Here is a 26,231-nt window from a genome sequence, read left to right as displayed (position 1 = left end):
ATGTCATTTAGCTGATACTTTTATCCAAAGTGACCTACAATTAGCATCCATTAGCTCAGTAGAGGTTTGGAGTAGATGAGGTCCCTCATGGGGACCAAAGCCCAGTCCATGAGGTAAAATAAAATGTCATTTCTAGGGTCCTGGGTAAGGTTAGGGGTCAGATGAGAGTTGGGGTTAGGTTAAGTTCTGGGTTAGGCATGAATTGGTCATGGTTAAGGTTAGGGATAAGGTTTTGGCTGTCCAAAATAAATGGAAGTCAATGCAAAGTCCTGTCCCATCAGTGTGTGTGTGTGTGTGTGTGTGTGTGTGTGTGTGTGTGTGTGTGTGTGTGTGTGTGTGTGTGTGTGTGTGTGTGTGTGTGTGTGCGCTCTTGCATGTTTCTACCCATTTTCCTTCAGGTCTTGAGATGATTTTGGAGAGTTTTTTTTCGCATCTTCTGAAGCTTGCCCTGGGTCAAGAGGAAACTGTTGGGTTTCTCAATACATTTTCAAGATCTTGACCATAATATGTTATGATTTGGTGCTTAAAATTGAACTGAACTGTATACCTTTTATTTAGTTCATTCATTTGTTTGTAACCTTTTTTAGATAAGTGCGATACAAGTACAGTTGTTATTATTATTATCATTATTATTATTTCTATTATCATAAGAGCTGCCCATCTGTATCACAGTATACAGCTGTTTCTATTATTTTGTCCTACAGTTTGTCAAAAAATACATCTTCTAAATGATGAGCATTTGCAGCATTTCCTCAGCTGATGAGGAGCATTCTTGAGATGCTTAGTACTTGTTGTACTGTATGAAACAATTATTTCCAAAACAGGACTGTTATAAATGTAATTTGTTTGTGTAACCAAAGGATGAAACTCTACAATCGTTAGCTGTTTTTTGATCAAACAGCTAACTTCTACTTGTTTGAGGAAAAAAGACATGACAGGTTACAAATAAGAAAAAGCAACAAGTAGGTGAAATATCTTGTTTACTCGTCCATACAGCCAGGCAGCTGACTAATTAATATCATTACCATCTGCACAATGTTGACCGTATGAAATGTAGATAAATGTATCATTTGCATGGTCAAGAAATGTATCATTGTGACTTTAAGGCTCTACATCATCACCAACCACCAATGAGGAAGGAGGCTGAGTTGCTTGGCAACATGACCCATATAAACAAACTTTGAAAACGATTGAGTTCATGCTCATTTGTAGATCCTATGTTTTGTTTCCCCACAGGTTGATTGCACTGTTGAGCTATTCTTGATATTTGTTTCCAGCTAATTGTTCATGTAGTTTTTCTTCCTGCGATGGCTAAAGTCACGACGTGTGAACCGTTTGAGCTTTACAACCTCCTCAACCAGTGCAGGACTGTGTCGAGGCTGGCAGACATCAACTACCTCTGCTTGGTTGGTAAGAGACAGGATTTATAGTTATTGCATGTTGTCAGGGCCGGAGTCAAAGTCACCATTTATATATGAGCTTCTTTCAGTTTGACTGCTCTGCTTTAATTTAGCTGTAACCTACTCGTGTGTTGTCTGTATCTATTTTAGATGCTCGTGAAATTCAAGATTACAACACGAGTCACATCATAACAGCTAAGAGTTTGAAAATGGTATGGATATAAATTTACTTAGTTTCAGGATTTATGTCTGATGAATGATATGTGCACTTAAAATTAGCCTTCATGAAACTTTGTCATGATAAGCATGTGAATTTATATGTGATGACCTGTGACTTTTGACCACCAAAATGTAATCAGGTCATCTTTGATACCAACTGAATGTTTGAGTCAAATGTAGAAAATTTCCATCTCGGCTTTCCTGAGATGTTGCATTTTGAGACAACCCAAAAGTATACGACAACTCAGATCCGTTATCAACCCTGAAAGAGTAAAAGTCAGCTTGCATATCTCTTTGCTACCTATAAAGAATGAAGGGATCTAGAGGTGGCCTCCCTCATGTTCCTATACCTCAAAACATCTAATACCTCAATTTGTAGATACCTTTACTACACAGCCCACTTCCTCTAGTCATCACAGGGAAGCTTGAAAAATGTGAATTGGTTGTGAGATATATGATGAGCTTTGGGATTAGGGAATCAGAGAATGTTCCTTTAATACTACACTTCAGTAAGTGCAGTTTAATGCCATGCATTGCATCAGTCAGTTGCTTTCAGCTATTTGTATAAAAACAGGAAGGTGGGTTGGTGGGACCCTGAGTCATCTTTACTGGAACCATTTCATATATCAAGCAGAACTGCTTGGAGGCAAATTGACCTGGTCTGTGTACATGCTGTTTATTGTTGTTCTGAAAGCTCCCAGCAGGCTTTAATGTTTTCCTCGCTTTTAAACGCGGCTCAATGATTTGGTGCCCGGTCTTTATATAGAAGAGATTAGAGACTCTGATTCAGGCTGTAGGTTTGTGGAGTCTCAGGTGGATTTGGCTGCAATTAGTTTGTGTATGTTGATTTATGTCCCCCTGAGACTGGCTTAAGGAGCCATGTATTCGAATTACTTCACACTCAGTGGCAATGTATTGACAATTTCAAGAGGAATTTACCACTCACCCTTCATTGTTTTTTGTTCTGTTTGATTATTGTAAGTCAGTGGGTGTTTCAGGTTGTTGGTTTGTGTGTAGTTATGTTTTTATTGTATCTTTCTGTATACACATGTTCTAGATGTTTGAAATTAAATTGATATGAAAAGGAAACTACTACTACTATACTACTAGTGTTTATTTCACTGGGCAATCATCTGCCATTTTTTATCTTCCCATGAAGAACTACTGACATACTGAATTCTTAAGTAAAGGTTACATTTTGGAAAAAAACAAAAAAAGCTGAATCACACAAACAAAAAAAGAGAATACAATTAATTAATTACAACAATTAATTACAAGCACTGATGTCTTAGAATTCCTTACCAAGGTTTTTTCAATAAAATCTTAAACTGCTTGAATCTGTTTCCTTTTCAAAGGAGTGATATTTATGGAAAGAGGTCGGCATCCTGCTTTTATTTATTGTTAGTGGATGTAAGTGTAAGGAATGTAGAGGCAAGCAATAAAGCACCTACGATTGTTTTGTGCTTGAGAAGTCAAAACCTTCTGGGTGACTCTTTCCAGGATTCAGATGGTAAATTCCTCCTGCCAGTGGCTGTGGAGGTGGACAGTATGCAGCATGTGGTCGTCTACGACAGCACCACACGCTGTTTGCATGAAAAAGGTAACTGCCTGAAGCATTAAAGGGATAGTTCACCCAAAAAGTAACATTCACTCATTATCTACTCACCACTATGCCGATGGAGGGGTGAGTCCACAAAACACTTTTGGAGTTTCAGGGGTAAATAGTGTTGCAGCCAAAACCAATACAATTGAAGTAAATAGCGACCGCTTCTTCAAACGTAAAAAAACCAACAGAAAAAACAACAGAAAAGGCCTGAATGTCGGCTGTTGTCCTCCTAGTTACTGCTGCAGTAACTGCGAGACGAGATCAGCGAGTTACTGCTGCAGTAACTGCAGCTATCATGAGAACCCGCGATACTCACAGGTTCTGGTGAGAACTCACAATAGCTGCCCCCACCCCTCCATTGGCATTGTGGTTAGTAGATAATGAGTGAATTTACATTTTTGGGTGAACTACCCCTTTAAGTGTTTCATCAAAGCAGCTCTGCAGAGTTGAAAAGGCTGGTTACCAGTTGACTAACATAACACAATGGTGTGTAGCTATGATGACAATGTTTTGTACGTAATTTCAGTATTTTCCCTAATCCCCCTTCACTTCTCTGACAGATGAAAGCTAATCGTTCCCAACAGGCAATGCCCTCAGCCTGTATTTCAGCCACAGATATCCCTGTTAAGTGAAGTTCATCTTGTTTTGTGCAGGCAGAGCAGCTGAATGTGCTCAGGTCCTGGCTAAAGCAAGTCTCTGTCCGGTCCACATGCTGAGTGGAGGCTTTCAGAGGTTCTCAGCTCTGTACCCGTTCTTAAGGACGGAGAAAATGATGTACACCATTATGGTAAGACAAACTCACCTGACCTGGAGGTTCATACACTCATAAATAAGACTGTTAAGGTTCACCAGAATTATAACATGTATTATTATACTGTACTTAACCACAAGTTTGAGGTATTTAGGCTTTTATACTTTCCTTTTAAAGCTATTTAGACCAGGTTATCCTAATTTCTTTGCTTTATAGTCACTTTATCGATCTGCTATGATCTAATATGTTTATCAAACTGAGGGATTTAGAAGAATACAAGCCTCAAATAAAAGCCCTGGCCACCATTTAAGGAAATACTATATTTCTATGCTCCAGGAGCTTGAAAACCTGAAGACTTATCCACTGGAGATTGTAGCAGGACGTCTTTATATGGGTGACATGAAACAGGGCGTGGACCCCAGTATTCTCACAGACCTGAAAATCAGCACCATCATCAGCATCTCACAGAGGTACACTCTGGAGTACGGCAGGACTGAATATCTGAAATATCATTACAGTTCTGACCGTGCTGCTGTTGAGTTTGTTCTGAATTTCTTGTGTGTTTGTTTGGATCTAGGTCCATGAAGGGGAAACAGGCCATTCTTAACATCCCTGTGGCTAATTCAGTGCTCTCTGATTTGTATTCAAGTTTTGAAAGGATTTGCAGTTTTATTGGTAAGTCACACTATACTTTGGGATTTAATCATTCAGTGTAAAGTGCAATAATCAAGACTACAAACATGAATAAAGTGTGTATTAATTGCTTAAACTAAATTTGGAAAAGTAATGAATGTCAATTCGATCGTTTCCTTTACTTCAACTTAGAGGACATATTTGGGTTTTATTTTTAAAAGAAGATATTGGTAAAATGGTTTTAAATGCAATAGAGATGATATGCTCTTCAGTCTATGAATGAACTTCCCTATAAATATTTCCCCTGTTACGTGGATTACTAGCTTCTTGTTCATTGAATTGTAAACTATCTCCTGTTTTCAGGGTCACACATTAACATGGACTCTCGTGTCCTGGTAGTTTCCAGACAGGGCAGAAGCCGCTGCAGCACCGTTATCATTGCCTTTGTCATGCAGCACCTCAAATACACACTGGAGGCAAGTGAGATTTGTTACCCTGTGTGTCTGCATAGCTGTGCAAGCAGGGTATTGTGTTCACCTGTCCGTTTTGTGTGTGTGTGTGTGTGTGTGAGTGTGTGCTGTTGTACAGATATCTTTTTGATATAATTTTGAGCCTACAACCTATGTGGACATTTTGGCCGGTCCTCACTGTGTGACCCCCCTTTAATGGACTGTTTTGGGGTTAATACTTGGTGTTAGGGTTAAGGTTAGAATTAGGTTTCGGTTAGGGTTAGACATTAAGTTTGGATGGTTAGGGTTAGGGTAAGAGGCTAGGGAATGCATTATGCAAATGAGTGTCTCTGCATCCTTTAAGACGATACTCCACGACCGGAAGCTTGTAAAGATCAAAAACATAATTTATGATCACATCACCTTCCAGCACCTCTATGGATCATAAATTATTATGTCATTCTTTATTTTATCTGTTGAAGTGTAGAAAGTGCACAAGCTGTGGTTTTAGAGTAGCCTACTCTGATCTACATCTTGGCAATATAACGTGAATAAGAGTATTTTTTACACATGAGACTGATATGGATCATGGAAAGAAAGCATATGGATATGGAATTCAACATCACATTCAGTGAACATAATGCTATTAGTTTGACTTTTTTTCCAGGAGGCCTGGAAGTATCTTCTGAAATGTAAACCCAACATGAGGCCAAACACAGGCTTTCTACAGCAGCTGTCTGACTGGGAGCTTCACATCATGGGAACTAAAGTGACTGACATCTCTGAACCTCATTTTTAACTAGGGAATGTGACTAGTTTATAATCACCAATATTATGATGATGATCAATATTATGATGTTCATTATTATTTCCTCAGATAGAAGTATTGTCATTTGGAGTTTTTTACATATATTTTACACAAGCTCAATGTTTACGCTGTAATAATACTACTTATACTAATATTATTTAGGCTTAAATTCTCAAATTTAAGTCTAAAACACAACTATTTTGAGCAAAGGTAGCATCACAAGGGGTCTTCCTACTATCTTGTGATTGTATTTGAACATTTGTTAAGATAATCGTTACCTCTGTCCTCTTTTATTGACATTCATCAGAGGTGCAAACAAATAACAAAAATATAACTTTTATTTGATTTGCAATTACTGCCTGTCTGTACTTGTCAGTGTGTTACTCACTCGATAGCGAATGTCCTGCAGCAGAAGTCTGTTGAGTTAAACTTCCCACTTTAATCATTCCTGCAGATTTAAAGATTTAACACAAATTGTCACTGTATCTTAGCGGCTGATTTGACACAGGTTTTCTCTGATGGAGAACCTTCCTCATGCAACCTGGGCACCAGGGAGACAGGGATCGAACCAACCCAGAGAAGAGCAAGAACAAACTTACTCTACCACCTGAGCCATGGTCCTGCTACACACAAATTAAGTCCACTTTAAAAGTAAACTTTATTCGCATAGCACCTTTCATACAAGAAATGCTTTACATCCAATATAGATAAAATAAAAACAGGTTTAAATGTAAGAAGAGAACAGATTTTAAGAAACATAACAAAATGTAAAATGACATTCAAAAGAAAAGGAAATAAAAAAGTAAAAGAAATAAAATTACTATAAATTACTATAAACACAAAAGAAAGTGATACAACAATATAAGAGTGCAGGAGTGCAGGCTAGTGCAAGATCTAGTTAATGGCTGAAGAAAAGAGAAATGTTTTAAGTTTTCTTTTAAAGACATTCACTGAACTGGCTTCTCTAGCGGCAGTTTGTTCCACAATTTTGGAGCATAATTGACAATATAACAGGTGTAGGGCCAATCTATATCTGATCAGCTGCTCCTTCATCAAGTATATGTTATCAATCAATCAATCAATTTGATCACATTACTTCAAGTTCAAGTGATCTTACCTCACTCTCAGCCAATATTTTGTTATTATAATATAACTTTGGGCGTTTGCATTCAGCCATTTAGCTAATATAAGGTTTCAAATCACCTCCTGATTTACAACTAAATGCAATTGCTTAATCTTAATTTAGAGTCAGATTTGTCAGATAAGTATCCTATTCAGAGAAGTCCAGTTTGAAAGAGGACTTGTACAGAGTAAGTGGATGATTCATGATGGAATTGTATATCTTGTGGTTCCAATTCCATTAGGAAGCAATTCAAATGGTCATAATTCTCTTGAAAGTAAACTAAGTGTGGTAAAACCCAGCTAGAGGCAAACACGTCTGAATGACTGTTGTGCTGCCTGGTTTCAGTAAACTATAAACATTGTCAGCATTGAATTTCATTAGTTTTACATTGATGAATCTTTAAAAATGACGGACAAATTTGTTGGGTCACCTCACACCATGCCTGACTTCAAACATAAAACATCTTTAACCTGAACAAAGACACTACTCTGTAAAATGTTGACCATAAGTCGACCCATAAAAATATTTAGTTACATTCAACATTCAAAATCGTTTCATATGCTATTTCAAAGTTCACTTGTTGTTGACTTGTCACATCACTAAATAAAGCTTTAATCCTGGAGGTATTTCAAACACATGTCAAGTTTATAATCAATGAAAACTGGATGAATATAAAGGCAACATTTCTTTTGAATTTATGAAAATTTTCAATTTGTGCTTCATTTGTTCATAAAAATCTCATTTCAACTGCACTTTTAAGTTCAGCTTTAAATACCGCCATGATCTTTGATAAAAAATAAACTTTGCATCTGTTAAATTTCAACACCTAATAAGAAATGTCCGAGACATCTTATTACCACAGCTTCTGCTTCTACCTGAACCAGTTACATGTCAAACCATGTATTAGTTTCTTATCTTTCACATGTCAAATAACATTGAAAACATTTACTCCTGTGTGAAGATGCATGTGAGCACAATAACAAATAAAATAACTAGAGATCATCTTGTGATAGGATCACGTCAACCCACTGCCTGATGTTTCTATCATTAATAATATCATTGCATCTCAAAATAATCTCAATGCACTTCACATAGTAAGGTCGAGACTTTACAAAATTTGGGAGAAAGCCAAGAGTTGCCACAAACACTTTGGCGAGTGTGGAGAGAAAAAACCTCTAGAACCAGACTCAATGTGGGCGGCCATCTGCCTCGACCTGTTCGGGTGGGTGGAGAAAAATGGGGATGATGTTATTAATGAATAAGATAAGTACTTACCCTAATAAGTCAGTTAGAGTATTTAATGGTTATTACTAAGTTATAACATGATTACCTAAGTATGGGTCAGAACATATCCATCTTCAAACCTGGCCTTAATACACAGCTGAAGGTTTGTGACTGTATCTTGCACAGCCGTGCTATCATTGTGACAGTCGCCTTCTCATTGAACATTTTGCCATCAACTCTCACGCAGATTCACAAGGTGATACCCACCGCTGGCAATAAAAACTATATTTTTATGGGGCCATATTACCTAATAATGTAGGACCCAGTTGATGGTGTACTTAGAAGTTGCAAAGTCCCACTAAGAAGTCACACAGTGAACCTGGGACCCTGCAGATCTGACACCCCAGGCATCTTCATGCTGTGTCCTCAAACTGCCTTGCTTCTCAGGTGACATTGCAGAGGTATTTTACCTCACATTTAAAAGTGGTAGTGAGTTTTGAAGTGGTGCTCAAAATAGTGATACTTATTTATCAGTTGTTACACAAGTTATCAATTGCTGTAATCATTCCTCTTGTCCATACTGACAACCGATGTAAGGTGGATAAAATATGCAGTTCTTGCTTTGTGCAGGAATATATTAAAGTCTAAAGGCTGTCTAGACTTTGTCTAGACTTTGTCTAAAGGCTGTCTAACAAAACACCAAGTATTCTACTTTACAGTTTTTTTCGATTGCATAAAATTTTTAAATTAAATCAAAAGTATTACACTATTATCAAAACCATACACTCAAGGAGCAAAACATCGGCCCAGATTTGCACCACTATAAGCACAATGTCAGCCTCACACTTTTTGCAAAACAATACACACAGTGATTTGCAAAACACTAAACACACTTGTATACATTAGACACAGAAGTATATCAAGACGTCACTTCCTTGCAATTCCAAAGCACTGACTGTCAAATGACCCCCCCCTATGAGCCAATTGGTTCAACACAGCCATCAGGTGCGCAAACACATGATTGCTTAATTGTAGACACACCAATCAGGTTTAAGCACTATAAAAATGCAGCAGGTGAGTTCACCTGACTTCCACCAAAATGGAAGGAGTCAGAAGAAGAAGAAGAGTGAGGGTGAGAGGGGGAATCCACGGAGGAGGAGAAGGAGAAGGAGGAAGAGGAAGAGGCGGAGGCCGTGCCAGAGGTAGAGGCCGAGGTGGAGGTAGAGGAAGAGGAAGACCTGAAGCAGGAGGAGAACGTGCCCAAAGAAGAAGAGGACCAAATTTATCAAATGAAAATCGTGCAACACTAGTTGACCATGTCGTGAACCACGGATTGACGCTAAAGGAGGCTGGACTAAGAGTTCAACCAAATCTTAGCAGATATACAGTGAAATCTGTCATTGTAACCTGTACTGGATACAGAAGTTTGTCTGATATTTGCTGAGCTTAGTGTTATGCACACTACTGTAGTAGCATGAAAACTGGGACTTTGTTGTGATTCTCCATGTTGACATGTTGACTGCTTTGGGTATATGGAGAGAAATAAATTATATTTTCATCAGTCTGCGGCATTGGTCTTGTGTAGTGTTTGGTGAATTTATTGTATATTTGCACTTTCTCTGTGTACTTCACTTACAGTACTCTAATCACTGAGAAGTAGAATTGCTAAGTGTTTTTAGGTTAGCAACAGCAGTGTGTAACTGGTTCAAACAGAATTAAGTCATATGAAACGTGTTTCATATGGTAACAAAATGTTTTTTATAAATTAGTGTATAGTTTTTACAAGAGTGTTCCATTTTGCAAAGGATCTGAGGTGTTCTGCTAATTGGGTGTGTGGTTGTGCTAATTGTGTGTTCCGTTTTCAAAATCGTGCTTAAGCAATCGAGAAAATCTGTAAGACTAACTTTAGAAGATAGTCACAAGATTTAAGTGAAACCTGATTAAGGTCAGATACACACTTACTATCCATTTTTTAAAACAAAATGACTATGGACTTTGTCTCATCTTTTTGTTAGATAGGAGACCACTACACAGCCTCTGTGTGAATTTGTCTTTAGAATTTATATATTAAGAGATTTAGGATTTATCATTTGAAACATTGATTAAAAAATGTATTACTTGCACATTGCAACATTGATAGAGTGAGAAGAGCCTGCATGAGCAGGACAGATATAAATCAGCCAGATGTACCCGATAAATAAAACACGCGTTTATTTACACAAATATTTTCAAATACTAGTCTTCTACATAAGAACATAAAAATATATACAGTGATGTAGGGACTGCTCCGTTCACAGGTCAACGTGTACACGTTTGAATTTATTTGCATTTTAAGGTTTTGAAATGGGGGAAAAAATAGATGTGTATGTGCAGGGTCTAAAATGTACACTTTCAAACTTTGACACTAAAACACTGGGCAAGACGCTACCCTTCCAGTGCTATTCCACATTTCAACTTCAATTCATCCCTTAACATGGTGGGGAAAGCCAATAAACTGTATAACTCATCACTAAGCTTACCCATGTCACAAGACTAACAGCACTTCAGTCACCTGCAGAGGTTTATTGTATCATGTTGTCAGCGTGTTCACTAGAACCCACATCTTCAACCTGCATCAAGGCCCCTCCATGAGTAACGGCCACAAAATAAAACTAGGTTTGGTCAGTCTCTTCGTCCAAACTACTGAGTAAACTTTGGTTATGTCTTGAAATTATTTCAAGAAAAGCCACTTGAAGCAATTCAAGGATCTAGAAAGCAGCACGTTTGAGAAACTATTTCGTCAGGAACCTGAATGAACCTTATCTGGCTTCTTAGGAGATCCAAGTAGAACACTAGAGTTGATCAAACCACTGGATGGTGATGACCCATATCCAGCTGCCCAGAACATTTTTCAATACAGAACAGCTTTAACAACGCCTGACATGATCAAAAGATGACTGGTGGTCTGGTATGGTAAAATATGTTTAACAGAACTACTCAGGCAGAGAAAGTGTTGAAGTGTCATTGTGTTGACATACACCAGGAGCACAGGAACAGCACCAAACACTTCCAAAGTGCTGTGATCTTGAGGGTGTTAAGACTCGTCAGGAGGTAAACTAAGTGTTTTCTTCAGGTCTGGTTTTTGACAGTGCTGCAGAAGTAAACTATTCAGGATGTGCTCCTTTTGGTCCTGATGGCCAACTTCTTTCTTTTTGCCTTCTGTTGATGTACCTTCTCACCAGTGCCTTCACCACCCAAACTAAAACATAGGAGGAGGTGATGAGACCCATAGTCGGCCATGGATGACACTCCCTCTCAGACTCACCACATACAAACATACACCCATTTGTATGCACTACAGCTTGTGGGAAAATAAAAGGAATACCTGTATATTTCATTTACACAGAACATTCATTTCAGATGTCAGGTTAGCACGTTCATTCGAGAAGGAAAAGGAATGCAAAAACATCTCTTTTTTTTTCTTTGATGACAGCGTCCTCCAGACAGAGGGTTGGTGAGGCGCAGTCACGCTGAGTTAGGTTGGATGTGGGAGGGGCTGGCAGAGTGGCACCTGTCTAGTTTCCCTCTCCCCCAAGCTGGATGGTGGTGTCGGTGAGGGAGATGAGGTGGAGTGTGTGTGGATTTAGATGGGGGTGTCACTGCGGGGCGCCAGCAGCAGCAGGCACCGGGGTGTTCAGGGCAATGGTGGCAGCAGACAGGACCGGCGAGCCAATAAGAGGGCCCAGGGCAGTTGAGGCTGGCAAGGCAGAGATACCTGAGATGAGTCACAGACATCGTTAGAAAAGACACAACATAGCGTGCTCAGGCATCACACAAACCAAAAGTTAAAGCAGGGTGTTGTGAACTCAGGCTGGATAAATGAAGTGAAACCAAAATAGAAAAGTATGATTGGAATTATAGATTTCCTCTCAAATACTCCTTAACACACCTGAGAGCACAAAAGTCACTGAGTGGCATCATTCCACTTTACACGAATGAAACTGAATTTGTTTTATTACTGTTCACTTTGAATGATGTTGGCTATTTCAGAGGTCCGTTACTCAATCTACACAATTTTCAACCCAAATATTTCATAATAAAAGCTCTGTATTTCCACTCGATATAAAGCACTGCTTCATTAAAATGTACGCTGTGCTTTTAGTTTGTAGGTAAATTGCTAAAAAAAACAAAACAACTTACTGATTCTATGAATGTTAATGCCTGTGAATTTATTGTATTTTTCTTCTTTTTTTTGGTGTTTTTGTTTCATGTAGGTGTTTCTCTCTACGTAGTTTTTTGTCTTTTGGACCAGGGGAGGGTTGTGGGAGGGTTAGGGTGTTAAAGAATGAAAATAAGCTTTAAATGATAATTGAATTTTGCCATACTTGTGAAATAAATAAAAATATGTTATTTAACCTTTTATTCTCCTTCCCGACAACAAGTCAGGTCTTTCTTAAAAACCACCACAAATGCAGAAAAGATATTGTACCTATATTCTACAATGCCTATCATTTTCCACATGTTTTCCAGGATTGGAAACCTGCTCTGACAGTTGCCAGGTTCTCCATGATGCACGGAGGCCCTGAGCTGAGTGCATTGATGGGGTCATGTCTCTCCTGTGCTATCCCAACACGGCCTGGCTAAAGACAGAGTAATAAATATGCTGTTTGCTGATGTCAGTACAGAAGGTTATCTGATATCAGTGAGATAACAAGCAAGTGTTCTATTCCATTTACAGTTCAACTTCCTTTCAAAAGATGTCAAACAGCCCATTTTACGTTTTCTATTTAAAAGGCCCCATATTTTACACCTTTCTGGGATTTAATTTGAGGTATTGGTCCCCCTAAGATGATATATCAGTGGTTTAAAGTCGAAAAAACTGCTGCAATGTGGATTTCCATGTCCTCTCTTCTGCCTCTCCCTGGAGCTGCAGACAAAACAGGCTATTTTCGCCTGCCTCTTGAGCCCCTCCTCTGATTGGCTGACTGCACTTTGAGTGACAAGCGACCAGGCCTATCACTGGTCTCATTCACTCTGGTAAACACAGCTGAAAGTCACATTACGTTCAGATACCGCTATAGAAGACCAGCCACATATTTACAGTTGGTTACAACAGGATGTTTCTGAACGGTAAGTTATACCGTCCTCATGTTTGTTCAAGTTTTAGCAGGACAGTCGGCCAATGTAGGAGTAACGTCCCGAGTTACAGTGCAGAGTTTCAATACGGAGTAACGTCTACGTCATCACGATTGAAATCATACGGGGGAGGAAGTACGAAACGTGACGTTTCAATAACATTTCTTAGAATGGACTGAGTGAAAAAGTCCGCGGAGTGACTGTTTTCATACTTTGAGGGTCTCTACTGACCCCCTTCAAGTAATTACGGATAGTAAAAGCCCAGAAAATGTATTTTACACAATATGTGCCCTTTAAGAGAAGCTTTGAAGGCTTCTCAACAACTGAATGTTCAATGTGTGATCTTATTCTAAGAATCAAAACACTCTGCTGTGAGAATGGAAAATCCTGTGCACATGGGTATTTAATTATATATTAAATCACTATGGAGGTAAATTTGACACTTAATCGTGATATTCTCAACCCTATGACAGACTTTCACTTCTTCAAGGACAATCAGCCAAACTGACAGCTGTTTGACCTCCACAACCACATTCTCTCGATCAACATTGAGTCCAGTGTACCCCAATTATTTAAAAACACCCATACTGATGTGAAAGTAAAGTATATGTAACCAAAGATATATTTATGCATTGCAATGGTGAGGTCAAAGGTGAACGAGAGAGCAACTCTGCAAAATGTGAGGGATCTTTAACTCTGGCCTTTGTTCTCATTTCCAAATCAGTGGTTTAGATAATCTGCTTACACTATGCAGATATCTGATCACTTGTGTTTTACAGTACTTTAATGTTACATACAAAACAGAAATTACCGTCAACTAATAGCTTGAATATAAGAGTTAATAAGTATAGTGTGGCAGTGTGATGACTTAATGGCACACGTGTTCTCACCAGTGATCATGTTGGCTGTGCTAACAGATGTGTTCCCACTGGGCAGGTTGGTTGATCCGGCCACACGAGACTGATCTTTCACAATGGGGACTGTGGAGGACATAACGTAATTAAGTAATTTCCTTCTGATAAACAAAACCACTGGATTATCTAGGAAGGCTTATTCATGAAGGATTACAGAAGTAAGGGTGATCCATGGCTTCATGGGCGGTAAGCCGGGCTTGGTGGTCATAGCGCAGCAGCTTGTCCAGGAAATCCAGAGCCTCTGGGCTGACCAGGTGCTGGTTCTCACTGTGGACGAACCTCTCCCATCGCTTGCGAGAATGCCTACGGGCAAAAACAAAATAAACACCTGAACTATGACATAAATTTACACCGAAGAAAGTGGAGTCTTCTGATCATTAATCAATACATGATAAACATACATGTTCATCATGGAGCATTGATAAATCGGCCTTTTATTCTTTTCTGTACTACAAATGGCAACCAAACAAAAGCCGGTATAGCTATTACATCATCATCATCATGTGACTGTGGTACCAGACCTCACCTTCCCAGGATGTCATTGAAGCGAGGTTCCAGCTCAATGTTGTACTTGTCAATGTAGTCATAAAGGTCTTCAGTTCCCAGAACCTTGGCTATTCTCACCAACTACAAGAAGAAAAAATATATATCAAGGAACAAACAGCTTGTAACCTCTGGAGACACTGAAACCTTCATAGAAAACTAAGTGGTCTTCACTTTCATGAGATCTGTGGCCAAATATGCTATTTTCTATAGTGAGTCGATGTCTCAATGGGGGGGGGGGGGTCTTTCTGTTGTTTCTTGTCATCATCCTGGCTTTGCAATGAAAAGAGCTATGTGGCTTTTACTATAAAGTGGCCATATACGCCTCCAAACACACATCAGGTGCTGAAGGAGACCAGCAGGAGAATTTGGCCTGCTTTGGTTTTACCTGGTCATAGTTGTCATGGCCATGGAAGAAGGGCTCCTTCCGGAAAATCATGCTTGCTAGCATACAGCCAAGACTCCACATATCCAGACTGTAGTCATACATCTGAAACACACACACGTCTTAGAGGAGCACACGTCTGTTTAAAAGATGACTTATTTATCATCAAATGGAAATGATCCAGTTCCCTCCGGCAATCAGAAATAAACACGTCTTTTTTAAACCTGCGACTGCAGTGTGGGCCACTCTGACAATAAAAATACTCTTTGGATGAGGCAAATTATCTGTCTGTGGATCCTGCCAGAGCTTTGCCATGGCTGTCATAGAATATTAAATACTTGAGAGAATGTAATTAAAAAAATATTGAATAAATGCTTGAAGCTGAATTGTGAAGTGAACAGGTATCAACTGTCTCAAATATCAAAACTGAAATTCAGTTCAGATTTTGTATTTAATCCATGAAACAGGAATTTGTTTAAAATTGTTACAACAAAAATCAAGACCAGGAATAAAAAAATGTTTACTGATTCATTATTAATTAATTCACATCAAAATATGTTGAGCAGTTTATAGTGATGTTGAGAAAAACTAAGTCATCATGAATCAAAAATAAAACCTTGGAAACAAATGTACAATTCCTATTCAAACACAGTGAAGTTTAAAAATAATGTCACTGGTCACAGTTGTGTTCTGTCCTCTGTCCTTCTTTCTCTCTTACTGCTAATGTGGTTATTGATGGTGAGGAAATGCTGGTAGTTTTCCAAAACTAAGATGTGTGACCTGGACTATCTGCTCTGCTGTGTATGTGTTTTTTTTTTTATTATGATAAAAGATCCAACAGTAAAAATGCTTTGGTTTGTCAACAGCAGCATCTCTGTTTATGTGGGACAGATAAATCTGGTTCTACAGAATGCAAATGGCCAAACAGAAAGATCTCCACTAACATAATTCAAATATACCAAATCCAAACTGAAGAACCCAATCTTATGGGCATACCTGATAGTCGACTAGGAGCTCAGGTCCTTTAAAGTAGCGGGAGGCCACTCTGACATTGTACTCCTGTCCTGGGTGGTAAAACTCAGCCAGGCCCCAGTCAATAAGGCGCAACTACAGACAGCAATGAAGCAGTTAGACAGCTCTAGTAATGGACAAAGAAAAAAAAACATCTACTTATTCTTCATATGTTAATAAAATAATGATTCTGAGGCTACATCCAAACTGCTACGTGTTTGTTTGAAAACGGCGTAAGCAGCTGTATCATTGTAATATGAAAAATCTAACTGTACAACATCTGTTAGTAAAGGCAACAGGGTCAGTAAGAGAGTAAGCTTTGTATCTGTTTGATGACTAATTCATAGGCACTTTCCCATTTTGTGTCCAATGATAACATTTTCTGGAATTCTTAACCCCCTCCATATGGTGCATAGGTACAGATGACATCCAATTCATTGGTTAAATCCACAGGCATAGGTGGTGACAAAAAGTCAGCTGGCTGTCGTCATGATTTTTGTGATGCCATATACTGTCTGCGCCAGGGGGCGTGATGCACATTCAGTGCTATTGGCTTCTGTTAATGCCAATAAATATCAACAAATACTCTCTCCATAGCTTTATATTTTAACAGGACACGTGAATATGTGGAATAAAATAGCACTCTGACATCTGTTTCTATTGGTCTTTAGCAATCCGGATGTCTTGTTTTGGCTGAAGGCGTACAAACTCTGACTGTGTGCATCACTCACCTTGCGGTGTTCATGATCGATCATCACATTATGTGGCTTCACGTCTCTATGCATGATTCCCATGCTGTGGCAGTAGTCCAGGGCCTACAGAGAAGAGAGCAAAAGGGACTATAAGTATAAAAGTTCTTGTTCCAAGTACTTCCAAAAGTGCAACAGATTACAAAATGATGCCGCCTACTGGACAAAAGAAGAAAAAAAAAATCTAGCTTTCAAAGGCATCAACAGTATTGTTTAGGGAACTTAATGCTTCACCAGCCTCAGGATGTTTACAGGTTACAATTTATGAGCCGGGAGGCAGCTGGAGGACTCACCTTGAGGATCTCGTACATGTAGAACCGGATGTCGTAGTCTGTAAGGGTCTGGTACAGTTGCTGCAAACCAACACAAAGCAGTTAGTCTTTTTCAATGGACCGGTCAACAGGTAGGATTGTGCCAGTGACTGAGGATAGAACCAGAAAATGGTTGACTTTCTGGCACCGAAGACATAGCACTGGACTTTCATTTTCCTCCATCACATACACACACGTGTAAAGTAAAACATCGAGCATGCCAAGAAAGGAGGGTTCCATTTTCTCACACAAGGTTTTACAAATCAATAGAAAGAGCTCCTACCTTGAAGTCTGTGTTGTTGACATGTTCAAAGACCAAAGCAGGTGTCCGGGACTGCAAAATGTAAAAGTTGTGTATTAAATAGGTTGCAGTGTCACCCAGCAACAACTACCACTGACTGCAGTTACATTTTTCTGAATCAGAAAGACTAATAAACAAGGGACTAATGCAAACTGAATGAACTAACTAAGCAGCCACACTGTCAGCAACACTAAGGCCACATTCCAACATGTCCATTCATTTCCTGCAGACATGAGTAAGCAGGGAAACTCAGTCAGGAGACAAACATGTGGACAGTCATCAGGCCACTTACTGGGTCTCACTTTCGGCAAATCTGTTTTTTTACCATTTTATCTCACAAATTACAGGCTCACGTGCTTCACCACAGATGAGGTGGAAATATATTCTGCCATTCTGAACAAATTTCTATTGTTTGATGTTAAACTCTAGTTAAGTGACATCTCTAAAAACAAGATGTTCAGCTGTACGTCATGTAATTTATGAACATGCTCTTAACTAACCTTTTATTAGTCTCTGATCACACCCAAAAATGATAACTTGTTGCTTACAGTGTGAATTAGGGCTACAACTGACGACCAGGTCTCACTAGTTATCTATTAAATGTTTTATATGCTATTAATATGCATCTAAAAATCACACATTGCCAGGGCCCAAGTGATGAATTATAACAACCTTCGTCTGCGCCATACTTCAAAGTAATTAGATTTACTATTATGTAAATAGAAGCAGAAAATCTTTGGGTGCTTTAACTTATGATTTATCAATTAACAGCATGGGCAGCAATTTATCTTTTTTCATCCAGTTACACAACACAAAATACTAACAACACAGTGACTCTTATTGCTTCCTCCTGTTTGTAGTTTTTTCTTAATTCATCGCCTTCTTTGGAGAGAGCCCTGACACAACACAGGATTACTAAACTGTATTACTGCTTAGACACATCTACCTTAAAGCCATCACTGGCTGAGTACTTACAGACACATACTTCTCCAGCCAAAGTGAAATTGATAATCTTGCACAGGTGGTGGGCTCACCACGCTATTGGTACATTAATGTTTATTCAGAATGCCAGCAAACAAAATTTAAAACAAATATACATTTGCTATAACAATGACCACAGAGTTGAGTTTTACTTACAACAGGGTCTTTCACTATATCGATGAGGGAGATTACGTTTGGACCTCCACGCAAGTTCTCCAAAATCTTGATCTCACGCTTGATTTTCTTTTTCTTCACAGGCTAAATGGAAAAGGATGACACGGTTTGTCAGATGGGACAAAGGATAATCTGATCATTCAATCAGATTCGCTGACTCGATCTTGACCTCTGTCTTTGTAGAGATTTACCTTGAGTATCTTCACCACCACCTTCTCATTATTGGTGATGTTGATTGCCTCAAAGACTTCGCTGTACTTGCCACGCCCTAGCTTCCGCACCAACTGGAAGTCATCCTGGTTTCTGTGAAGGGAGAAAAAAAAAGGACAGCAAAACATCAGCTTGGGTTAAGAGCAGTCAAGCAGCATACTGCAAGTGTGTGAGAATCAACAAGGTATTTACCCCCATTCGACAACGTGGGACTCATAGTCCCAGTACTCCCTGGGCCGGTGAGTGTTGACCTCTGTGTACACTCGGGCCCGACTTGGCACGGGTCCTGACATGTCCGACAGCTTGGCAGAGATGGTGGGGACTTTTTATCGCAGCAAAGGATGGTTGGAGTATAGGGAGGATGGGATGGAGAGAGGAAGAGGAGGGAGGGTAGGGAATAAGGGGGGGGGGGTTGATCCCAACAGGACAAGGGGTTTGGGGTAGGGGGGGGTTTGTTTGAGGACGGGGGAGGGGCCACCAGGGGCACGGTGGAATAGCTAATGGAGAAGTTGAGAGCAAAGATTAGAAAAACTAAATTAAGGGTTCATGCTTGTACATCAGTATCAGTATCTCCATCCCTGCTGTATAAACTGTCTCCCTTAATAAATTAACAGGAATAGGAAATTAAAAATAATTGTCAATAACTTGGCTGATGACGAGCTAGCTAAAGCTAACAAACCTTACAATACTGTTTTGCTCTGTCTCACAAAGTAAATGTGAGTCAACGATAACGTCACATATTAACATGAATGACCTAGAGATGTCTGGTTCATGAGGGAGTATATTATTGACAGCTGGATTGGTGCATACTACATAGGCTTTGTACCAGATTTCTGTGATGAGGGAGCTGGGGCCGATGCTCACAAATCATGTTTTAAAGCTACGTCCACACTAGGGCTGTGCTCAAAAAATCGATATGGCAATATATCGTGACGTCCTCCTTGCTGATGCATGTATCGATGTGCAATGCACAATAATGCCAATAGGTGGCAGCATAGGCAAAAACAGCACACGTCTCAATTCAAAACAAACATGGAAGGAAACAGTGAAAAACTGGCGGAGTTATTGCACGTGAAATGCTTTGCGCACAGTCTGAATTTTGCCGCTCAACTTGCACTCAAGACACCAACTGTTTCCCGTCAACTGGGAAGAACTCGCAGCATCATGGCTTTTTTTTTAGGAAAAGCACAATTGCAAGCCATGCCTGAATGAAAATCAGAAGCTACTTAATCTCCCCGAGCACAAGCTCATGACAGATGTAGCTACGAGATGGAACAGCGCCTGTGATATGTTGGAGCGCTTCTTAGAGCAGCAGCCCGCAATTTGCGCAGCATTACTCTCCACTGAGGTGTGGAAGAATGCCAAGGAGTTGTGGACCTTAACTGAAGCGGACCTGGCCTGTGCTGAAGATGTGGCTAAAGCCCTGAAGCCGCTAAAAGTTGCAACACTTGTAATGTCAGAAGAAAAGACCCCTACGCTGTCTGTTATAGCACCGCTGCATGCCCAGCTGTGCAACGGCGCTCATGTCCAAGCAACAGACTTGGCAGTTACGAGGGACATTAAAACACTCCGGGGATCTTGGGAAGAGATACGTGAGCGACAGATCCTTTCTGTGCATCGCTTTTTTTTTATATTATAATTTTGTCTTTATAAAAGAACTGATATGTCCTGTGGACATTCTTACAGCAAATAGAAGTGCACTTAAGTCAAGTGAAACCATAATATTATGGCTATTTTAAGTTTAAAAGTTACGGAATATTTTATTTGCATTTATCAATAACTCTGGGATTAGAAAGATAATTATTTTATTTTACTTTTAAGATCTTTGTTGGCCAGAATTTTAAGTGTTTTGAGTAGTGCGATCCTTAAGGCTTTGCCTTTGTTGTTATATGGAATAATAAAGAACAGCTGTTGTAGTAAATTCTGTGCAGGACATGGTCATTATTCAAAAGCAACATGCATCGTGATACGTATCGTATCGTGAGGTTGTAGGCAATACCCAGCCCTAGTCCACACTGATGTTTAAGTTTAAAAAAGCATTTAAAAAAGAAAGTCTCCACCCAGAAAAGCATTTTAGCTCCACATTTTAAATTATCACTGTCCTTTAACACAACATTCATGTACACTGGTCATGTTCGCGACAGGAAGCAGATAGTCTTTAGAAAAAACAATGGCGAAAAGAGCAGGATTATCTTTTCTGGGTCGGACGACAAGGTGGAACGGTCACTGTCAAGCTTCTTTAAGGAATGCACTGAACTCCATAGATTCCTCACACTTTCTCCGGAGGAGGTGCATGTGTGAACTCAAATGTCAAAGTGAGAGCCTCCGTATTATCTCCAGACTTTATCCGGCTGCCCCCCTAGTATAAAGTCCACAGAAATGCAATGTAAAAACAGGAGTAGGAGTTCGCCCTGGATTCATCGCGAGTGAGTGGGGCGGTTGATGGCGCTTCGAACACGTGCAGAACCCACTGCATTGTGTGTGAAAGGCAAAATGCGGGTTAAGTCCACACTCCATTCTTCGGACTTTACCGGCAGGTAATGTCTTTGCATGCACTGCCAGACAGATGAATTCTACTTTTTACAATGATACAACTGCTTACATGTGTAGGATGGGAGCTTTTATTTTAGCATGTACACCGTCACATGCATGCCTTCCTATATAAGACCAATATGCGCATTCCCAGTGTAAATAAGAGGTCACGAGATATGCATTTTCAGACATGTTACAATGGACGTGAATTAAAACTTATACAGAACCAGTAAAATTATGTAGACAGAGACCGTTTGTTTGTTCTCTGTTTTAAGTTCATGAAAACTGCAAATGTAGCAAAAATGAAGTGTTTTAAAAGTAAAACATGTTAAGTGTGGACTTAGTAATGGCTATAGTCATGAAGTAATGACAAGATAGAGGTGGATAAAATAGTCTTTTCTAGTCTTAATGACCACTCAAAGCGCTTTACATAACACCCATTCACATTCATACAGTGCATCTATGGGCAGCACTTTTTTCTATGAGGGGCCATTCGGGGTTCAGTATCTTGCCCAACGACACTTCGGCATGCAGATGGGGAAGACTGGGATCACCCCGCCGACCTTCTGGTTGGAGGAAGACCGCTCTAAAATGAGTTTCGATCATAGGGCTCACCTACAAATCTACCATCTAGTACTGAGTCAGGTAACAACAACAACAAAGAGACTACACAGAACTAGAAGCATAGCTCACTACAGAACCATAAATCATTTACATTGGATGGCCATAATTTATTTATCTTACTTCATTATAATCAAAAAACTTTCAGTTCATCATCATTGAATTTATAAATTGTAATTCGGTTAAAATCGATTATTCATGCTATGGTTTTAGAATTGTGTTTTACACAAATTCACTACTGACTCACAACAGCCCGCTGAATTACTGGAGCAGGAAGGGATGAGTTGTCAAATTATTGATCTTGTGCAAACAGCCAAATCTATTCTTTTCCACTCTACTGCCAACCAACCATCAGAGCAACTTAACATGTTAACATCTTTCCAACACAGGTCAAGTTAAGAACACGTTTCCATACATGTGTAAAATTATGTCGAAAAGTGTGCACAATATGGTCTGCATATTTTTCATATGGTTCCTCATGACGTACACAGACTAAAACATACTTGTCCAGAATTTTTACTGGCTAGAGATAAAGATTTTAATTGTCCTATATTGTAAATGAGGCACGTTTCAATCAATGAAGTGCTGCTGCAGGGGAAATTTGTTTTTTGTTTCCACTAAATTGTAGACAATATATGTTCAATTGCCACTTCATAAGGTAAACCAAACTAAAACTCATGTAAATAGAACTGTCATGCAAGACATCCCACCATTATGGGGGCTGTGATTTTGTTAAGACAGAGGTTTATAGTGTTGTGTTGAAGTGTAATCAAAATAAAATAATCAAATTTCAACTCACAACCTACATCTTCCCAAAGTAGCATACATTGGGTCAACAAAGCTTTAAAAACTGTTTCAACAAAAACAAGACTTCATGATCTGAGGATTTATTGTGAACTAATATCTTAGATTGTATTAGTATTAGCTAGGTGACCCAATAAATTGGCAACTAAGAGTAGATCTCACTAGAATATATTTTAATGGTCCTTTATATATTCCACAAACTTTTACATAAGACTTCATAGTAATCAGCAGCTTAAATGACACAACTAGGCTCTTACTGTGTGTGTGTGTGTGCATGCACTTGTGTGCATTTGCGTGAAACATGATGTCTTCTTCTATTTGCGTGACACATGATGTCTTCTTCTATTCACACTATCATGGCTGAGTGAGTTATTTTACCCCACGGTTGCTGATCTAATTCTGGTTTGGGATTTTAATAGTACATAACTATTGTCACCTCCCTCACAGATGCAGGTGTGTTGCATGAATGGAGTGCAATGATGTCACCCTGACAAGTGGATCATGGTGCAGACTTATTTTATCTTCAAATGAGAAACAGCAAAGTTGTCCCTTCCATTATTTTAAACATTCATTTAGTAGATAACAATTGTCAGTTGGGTGGTGATCTGTCTAATGGATAGACCTAAAATAAAGAAACAAAATGGGGATAACTGTCCACTTGTTTAATCCAGTCAGACGTGATCTCTAGGTGTGATCACTACAGCTACATTTGGGCAGAAAAATGCAGTTTCTTGTTTTAAACACAATATGAAAACAGGTGGAAGAAACTAAATTAACTATACTAACAAAAGTCGCCATGATTATGTGTACAACATAAAGTAAGTATGTTGAGTGAATTTGCTCTATTGTGTTTGATAAATATTTAACAGGCTAGGGTATTAATAAAGCAGCTTGCTACACAGGATCCTCATCTAATTTATTATTAACAGTTGAAATCTCGTTTTTAAACAACGTTGGTTAACATCCTAACCCTGGTACCAATGGATACACTTGCGGAACTTACCGTTCACTAGCGTGGGGGTAAAAGCCCCAATATTATCGACTGATTGGTTGTTGGGCCCGATGTGTCTCGTCTTCCAGTGAGGATCAAAGAAAGGACATTATTCGGAGTAATTCACAGTTATAATATAAATATTAAAATGTATACTGCACCGCCACATGACTGAACACCTTCTCCGGATGGAGGGGATCTAGTCATCTGTTCAGTGTTCCATGTTTCTGGACCCGTCACTGCCACATACAGTACTACATTTACTTTGCTCCCACTTTTATCATACAAGGGAACAATGATTAGCAGATAAATGAGGCGTTTAGTTCAAAGTTATCGGTCAACAGCTGCTCACTGAGACATCCGCAATGTTAGCGTCCTGTTGACGTGAAAGCTGAAGATTTAGGGGACATTTCCAGAGTGGCTAGAACTCGCAACTCCTCCAGGTTACTAAAACGCGGTGGTGTAAGATGAGCTAGTTAGCAAAGCCCTGATTAATCGACAGCGAGCTGAAGGTGTTGGAAAGTTGACGGCTGTAGGCGGGCCCAAACTGCTAGCCTGCTAACTTTAGCATGGCTAACGTTAGCCCTCGCTAGCTTCAACAGAGAAAATGAGCCGGCTCTACGGGCGGCAGACAAAGTGCGACAGCGGACACTTACCCCCTTGATCAACCCGGCGACCTAAATGCTTCCCAGCAGAGCAGAGCTTTACCAGGCCAACGGTTCTCGCCTCCCTCCGTCGCCGGTGTGCACTGTGAGGGATTTCTGCTGTTTCAGAGACAATATGGCTGCCCACCGTCACTGACGTCTCCGAGTGTTGCAGTGGGAGCCGCGGAGGGACAAACCACTGCAATGTCGCAGGCCATTAAAACCACAATCCACGTATCGCTGCTCAACGTTCATTGAATTATTGGAGCATTGATGCAATTTCCTACCCCGATGTGTGGACGTAGCACAAGTTTCAAGAACAAAACTACATGTCACGTTCTGAATCTATATCTTTAAGAAAAACTGTTTTGGAGCTTTGTGGCATTCTCCATCCCTCATATCCCTGACAGGGTCCATCCATGACCTTATTATCACATGCTCTTAAGAACATTACAAACGTTATATATGGCTGATATAGACTTTGCCATTACATTTGAGAACATAGAACACGATGGAGATGGAATATACCTTGTAAGTTTGAAGGTCCACACTAGTTAATTTGCCAAACGCCAGTAGACGTTAGCAGATGTTAGCGACCACCAGCAGATGTTAGGGACCTACCTTAAGTTGTCTACCTTAGTGTTACCTAAACGTGTATTCAGCCTTTTAATCACAAGACTCTTCTTAGGGAGGCCCACCAAAGGCTGATCAGACCTGGGTGTGTGTCCCTAACATGGGACCCAGATGCAGTGCTTGATGTTTGAGTGACACAGGGCTAGATTCTACATGTCGGAGTAACCTGACAGTGGATATTGCAATAAAACCTCTGCAACCAACCTCAACCGAGTGAGCTATTGCCATCCAGCCAAGTTGTGTGTCAATGTGTGATGGGACTATAAGCCGCTGGCCGACATCAGCCAGCATTTCCCGTTCTTGGGCTTGCTCACACTGAGCACTCCTGGACAGTGGCGGAGGCCCTCTCTCTCCCTGTCCCCCTTCTCTGACAGAAAGGTGTCCTTGGAACTGAGCGTGATGTTTTGGAGGGCAAGCATAGTAGATGAAATTGGCAAATAAAGGTTTTTATTTTAAGTAGACATATAATATAAGACATTTAAGAACACAACATTTAAGTAACACAACATATAAGTATACAACAATGAGTGCTCAAGTAAAACATAAGTACACAGCATGTAAAAAGGCACAGGGTATATAGGATATGAACTGTAGTTAATGATTGTGGTGCAAACCAGAATAGAGCAAAATAGATTAAGCACTTCAAATACTTATGGCCGATGAGTAGATAATGAGATGTGACATGTAATGTTCATCCACAAGATGAGTAATATAGCAACATTTACAGTAATATAGCAACATTTACCAAATCCTTCATCTTTTCATTGTTGTGAACAAATAATCACACACAGCCTTTGTTGGAATTTGGTTATTTGTTCCTCTATCCCTTTAACTTAACCCAATATGCCAACTTTAAAGCCCTTAAATATAAAAGAGATAGCTTCCACCTGTGATGCTTTGGTGGGAGTTGTTTTAACAACACCAGTATTGTCTTAGAACTCTGAACTGCATTCTAATTAATTCAGAACACTCTTGGCTGCTGCTCCATATACCACACACCCATAATCAATAATTTATCATATTAAGGCCTTGCAGGCCTGTAGACATCCATGTATAATTGTCTATAACTCTAACGATTCCTGTCAAGGTTCATTACATT

At 39.6% G+C, this 26,231-nt stretch overlaps 2 protein-coding genes and 1 non-coding gene across 6 annotated transcripts; 1 reads left to right on the top strand and 2 right to left on the bottom strand.

Annotated features, from left to right (window-relative positions):
* Nucleotides 1-1,193: 1,193 nt before the first annotated feature.
* Nucleotides 1,194-6,747, top strand: styxl1 (serine/threonine/tyrosine interacting-like 1). Its single transcript, XM_035153329.1, has 8 exons — nt 1,194-1,410; nt 1,551-1,612; nt 3,120-3,219; nt 3,879-4,012; nt 4,313-4,446; nt 4,554-4,651; nt 4,973-5,085; nt 5,726-6,747. Exons 1-8 carry the CDS (start codon nt 1,308-1,310, stop codon nt 5,855-5,857), a joined length of 876 nt encoding a protein of 291 aa, XP_035009220.1. The 5' UTR covers nt 1,194-1,307; the 3' UTR covers nt 5,858-6,747.
* A 3,660-nt stretch (nt 6,748-10,407) lies between these two features.
* Nucleotides 10,408-24,690, bottom strand: LOC118104780 (casein kinase II subunit alpha). Of its 4 annotated transcripts, none has more exons than XM_035151894.2 (14): nt 24,512-24,690; nt 19,100-19,404; nt 18,889-19,000; nt 18,680-18,781; nt 18,518-18,580; nt 17,525-17,575; nt 17,224-17,283; nt 16,913-16,996; nt 16,167-16,277; nt 15,174-15,275; nt 14,769-14,869; nt 14,397-14,545; nt 14,219-14,308; nt 10,408-11,949 (listed from the first exon to the last, which is right to left on the bottom strand). In XM_035151894.2, the coding sequence occupies exons 2-14, from the start codon at nt 19,198-19,200 to the stop codon at nt 11,849-11,851; spliced, it is 1,227 nt and encodes a 408-aa protein (XP_035007785.1). In that variant the 5' UTR covers nt 19,201-19,404; nt 24,512-24,690; the 3' UTR covers nt 10,408-11,848. The 4 variants fall into 4 exon arrangements, with proteins under 4 accessions (XP_035007785.1, XP_035007784.1, XP_035007787.1 ...); XM_035151893.2 differs by having other exon boundaries at nt 10,408-11,967; nt 24,512-24,688; XM_035151896.2 differs by lacking the exon at nt 15,174-15,275 and having other exon boundaries at nt 10,408-11,967.
* LOC118105535 lies at nt 17,338-17,474 on the bottom strand. The gene has a single exon (XR_004695132.1). It is a non-coding gene; the product is annotated as a small nucleolar RNA SNORA57 (small nucleolar RNA).
* Nucleotides 24,691-26,231: the final 1,541 nt, after the last annotated feature.

Source organism: Hippoglossus stenolepis, chromosome 3 (genome assembly GCF_022539355.2).
Source record: "Hippoglossus stenolepis isolate QCI-W04-F060 chromosome 3, HSTE1.2, whole genome shotgun sequence".
Taxonomy (NCBI): Eukaryota; Metazoa; Chordata; class Actinopteri; order Pleuronectiformes; family Pleuronectidae; genus Hippoglossus; species Hippoglossus stenolepis.
The sequence above is the reverse complement of the archived record's forward strand: the minus strand, read 5'-3'. Positions and strand labels throughout refer to the sequence as shown.

What these genes read in the sequence shown, in the direction of transcription:
- styxl1 (XM_035153329.1), top strand. Translation starts at nt 1,308, where the DNA reads ATGGCTAAAGTCACGACGTGTGAACCGTTTGAGCTTTACAACCTCCTC. An exon ending in CAGCTAAGAGTTTGAAAATG is followed by an intron (nt 1,613 to 3,119) that starts GTATGGATATAA and finishes GACTCTTTCCAG; the next exon opens with GATTCAGATGGTAAATTCCT. An exon ending in ATCATCAGCATCTCACAGAG is followed by an intron (nt 4,447 to 4,553) that starts GTACACTCTGGA and finishes GTTTGGATCTAG; the next exon opens with GTCCATGAAGGGGAAACAGG.
- LOC118104780 (XM_035151893.2), bottom strand. Translation starts at nt 19,200, where the DNA reads ATGTCAGGACCCGTGCCAAGTCGGGCCCGAGTGTACACAGAGGTCAAC. An exon ending in GGCTGGAGAAGTATGTGTCT is followed by an intron (nt 17,576 to 18,517) that starts GTAAGTACTCAG and finishes TACATTTTGCAG; the next exon opens with TCCCGGACACCTGCTTTGGT. An exon ending in TCAACAACACAGACTTCAAG is followed by an intron (nt 17,284 to 17,524) that starts GTAGGAGCTCTT and finishes GTTGGTTTGCAG; the next exon opens with CAACTGTACCAGACCCTTAC.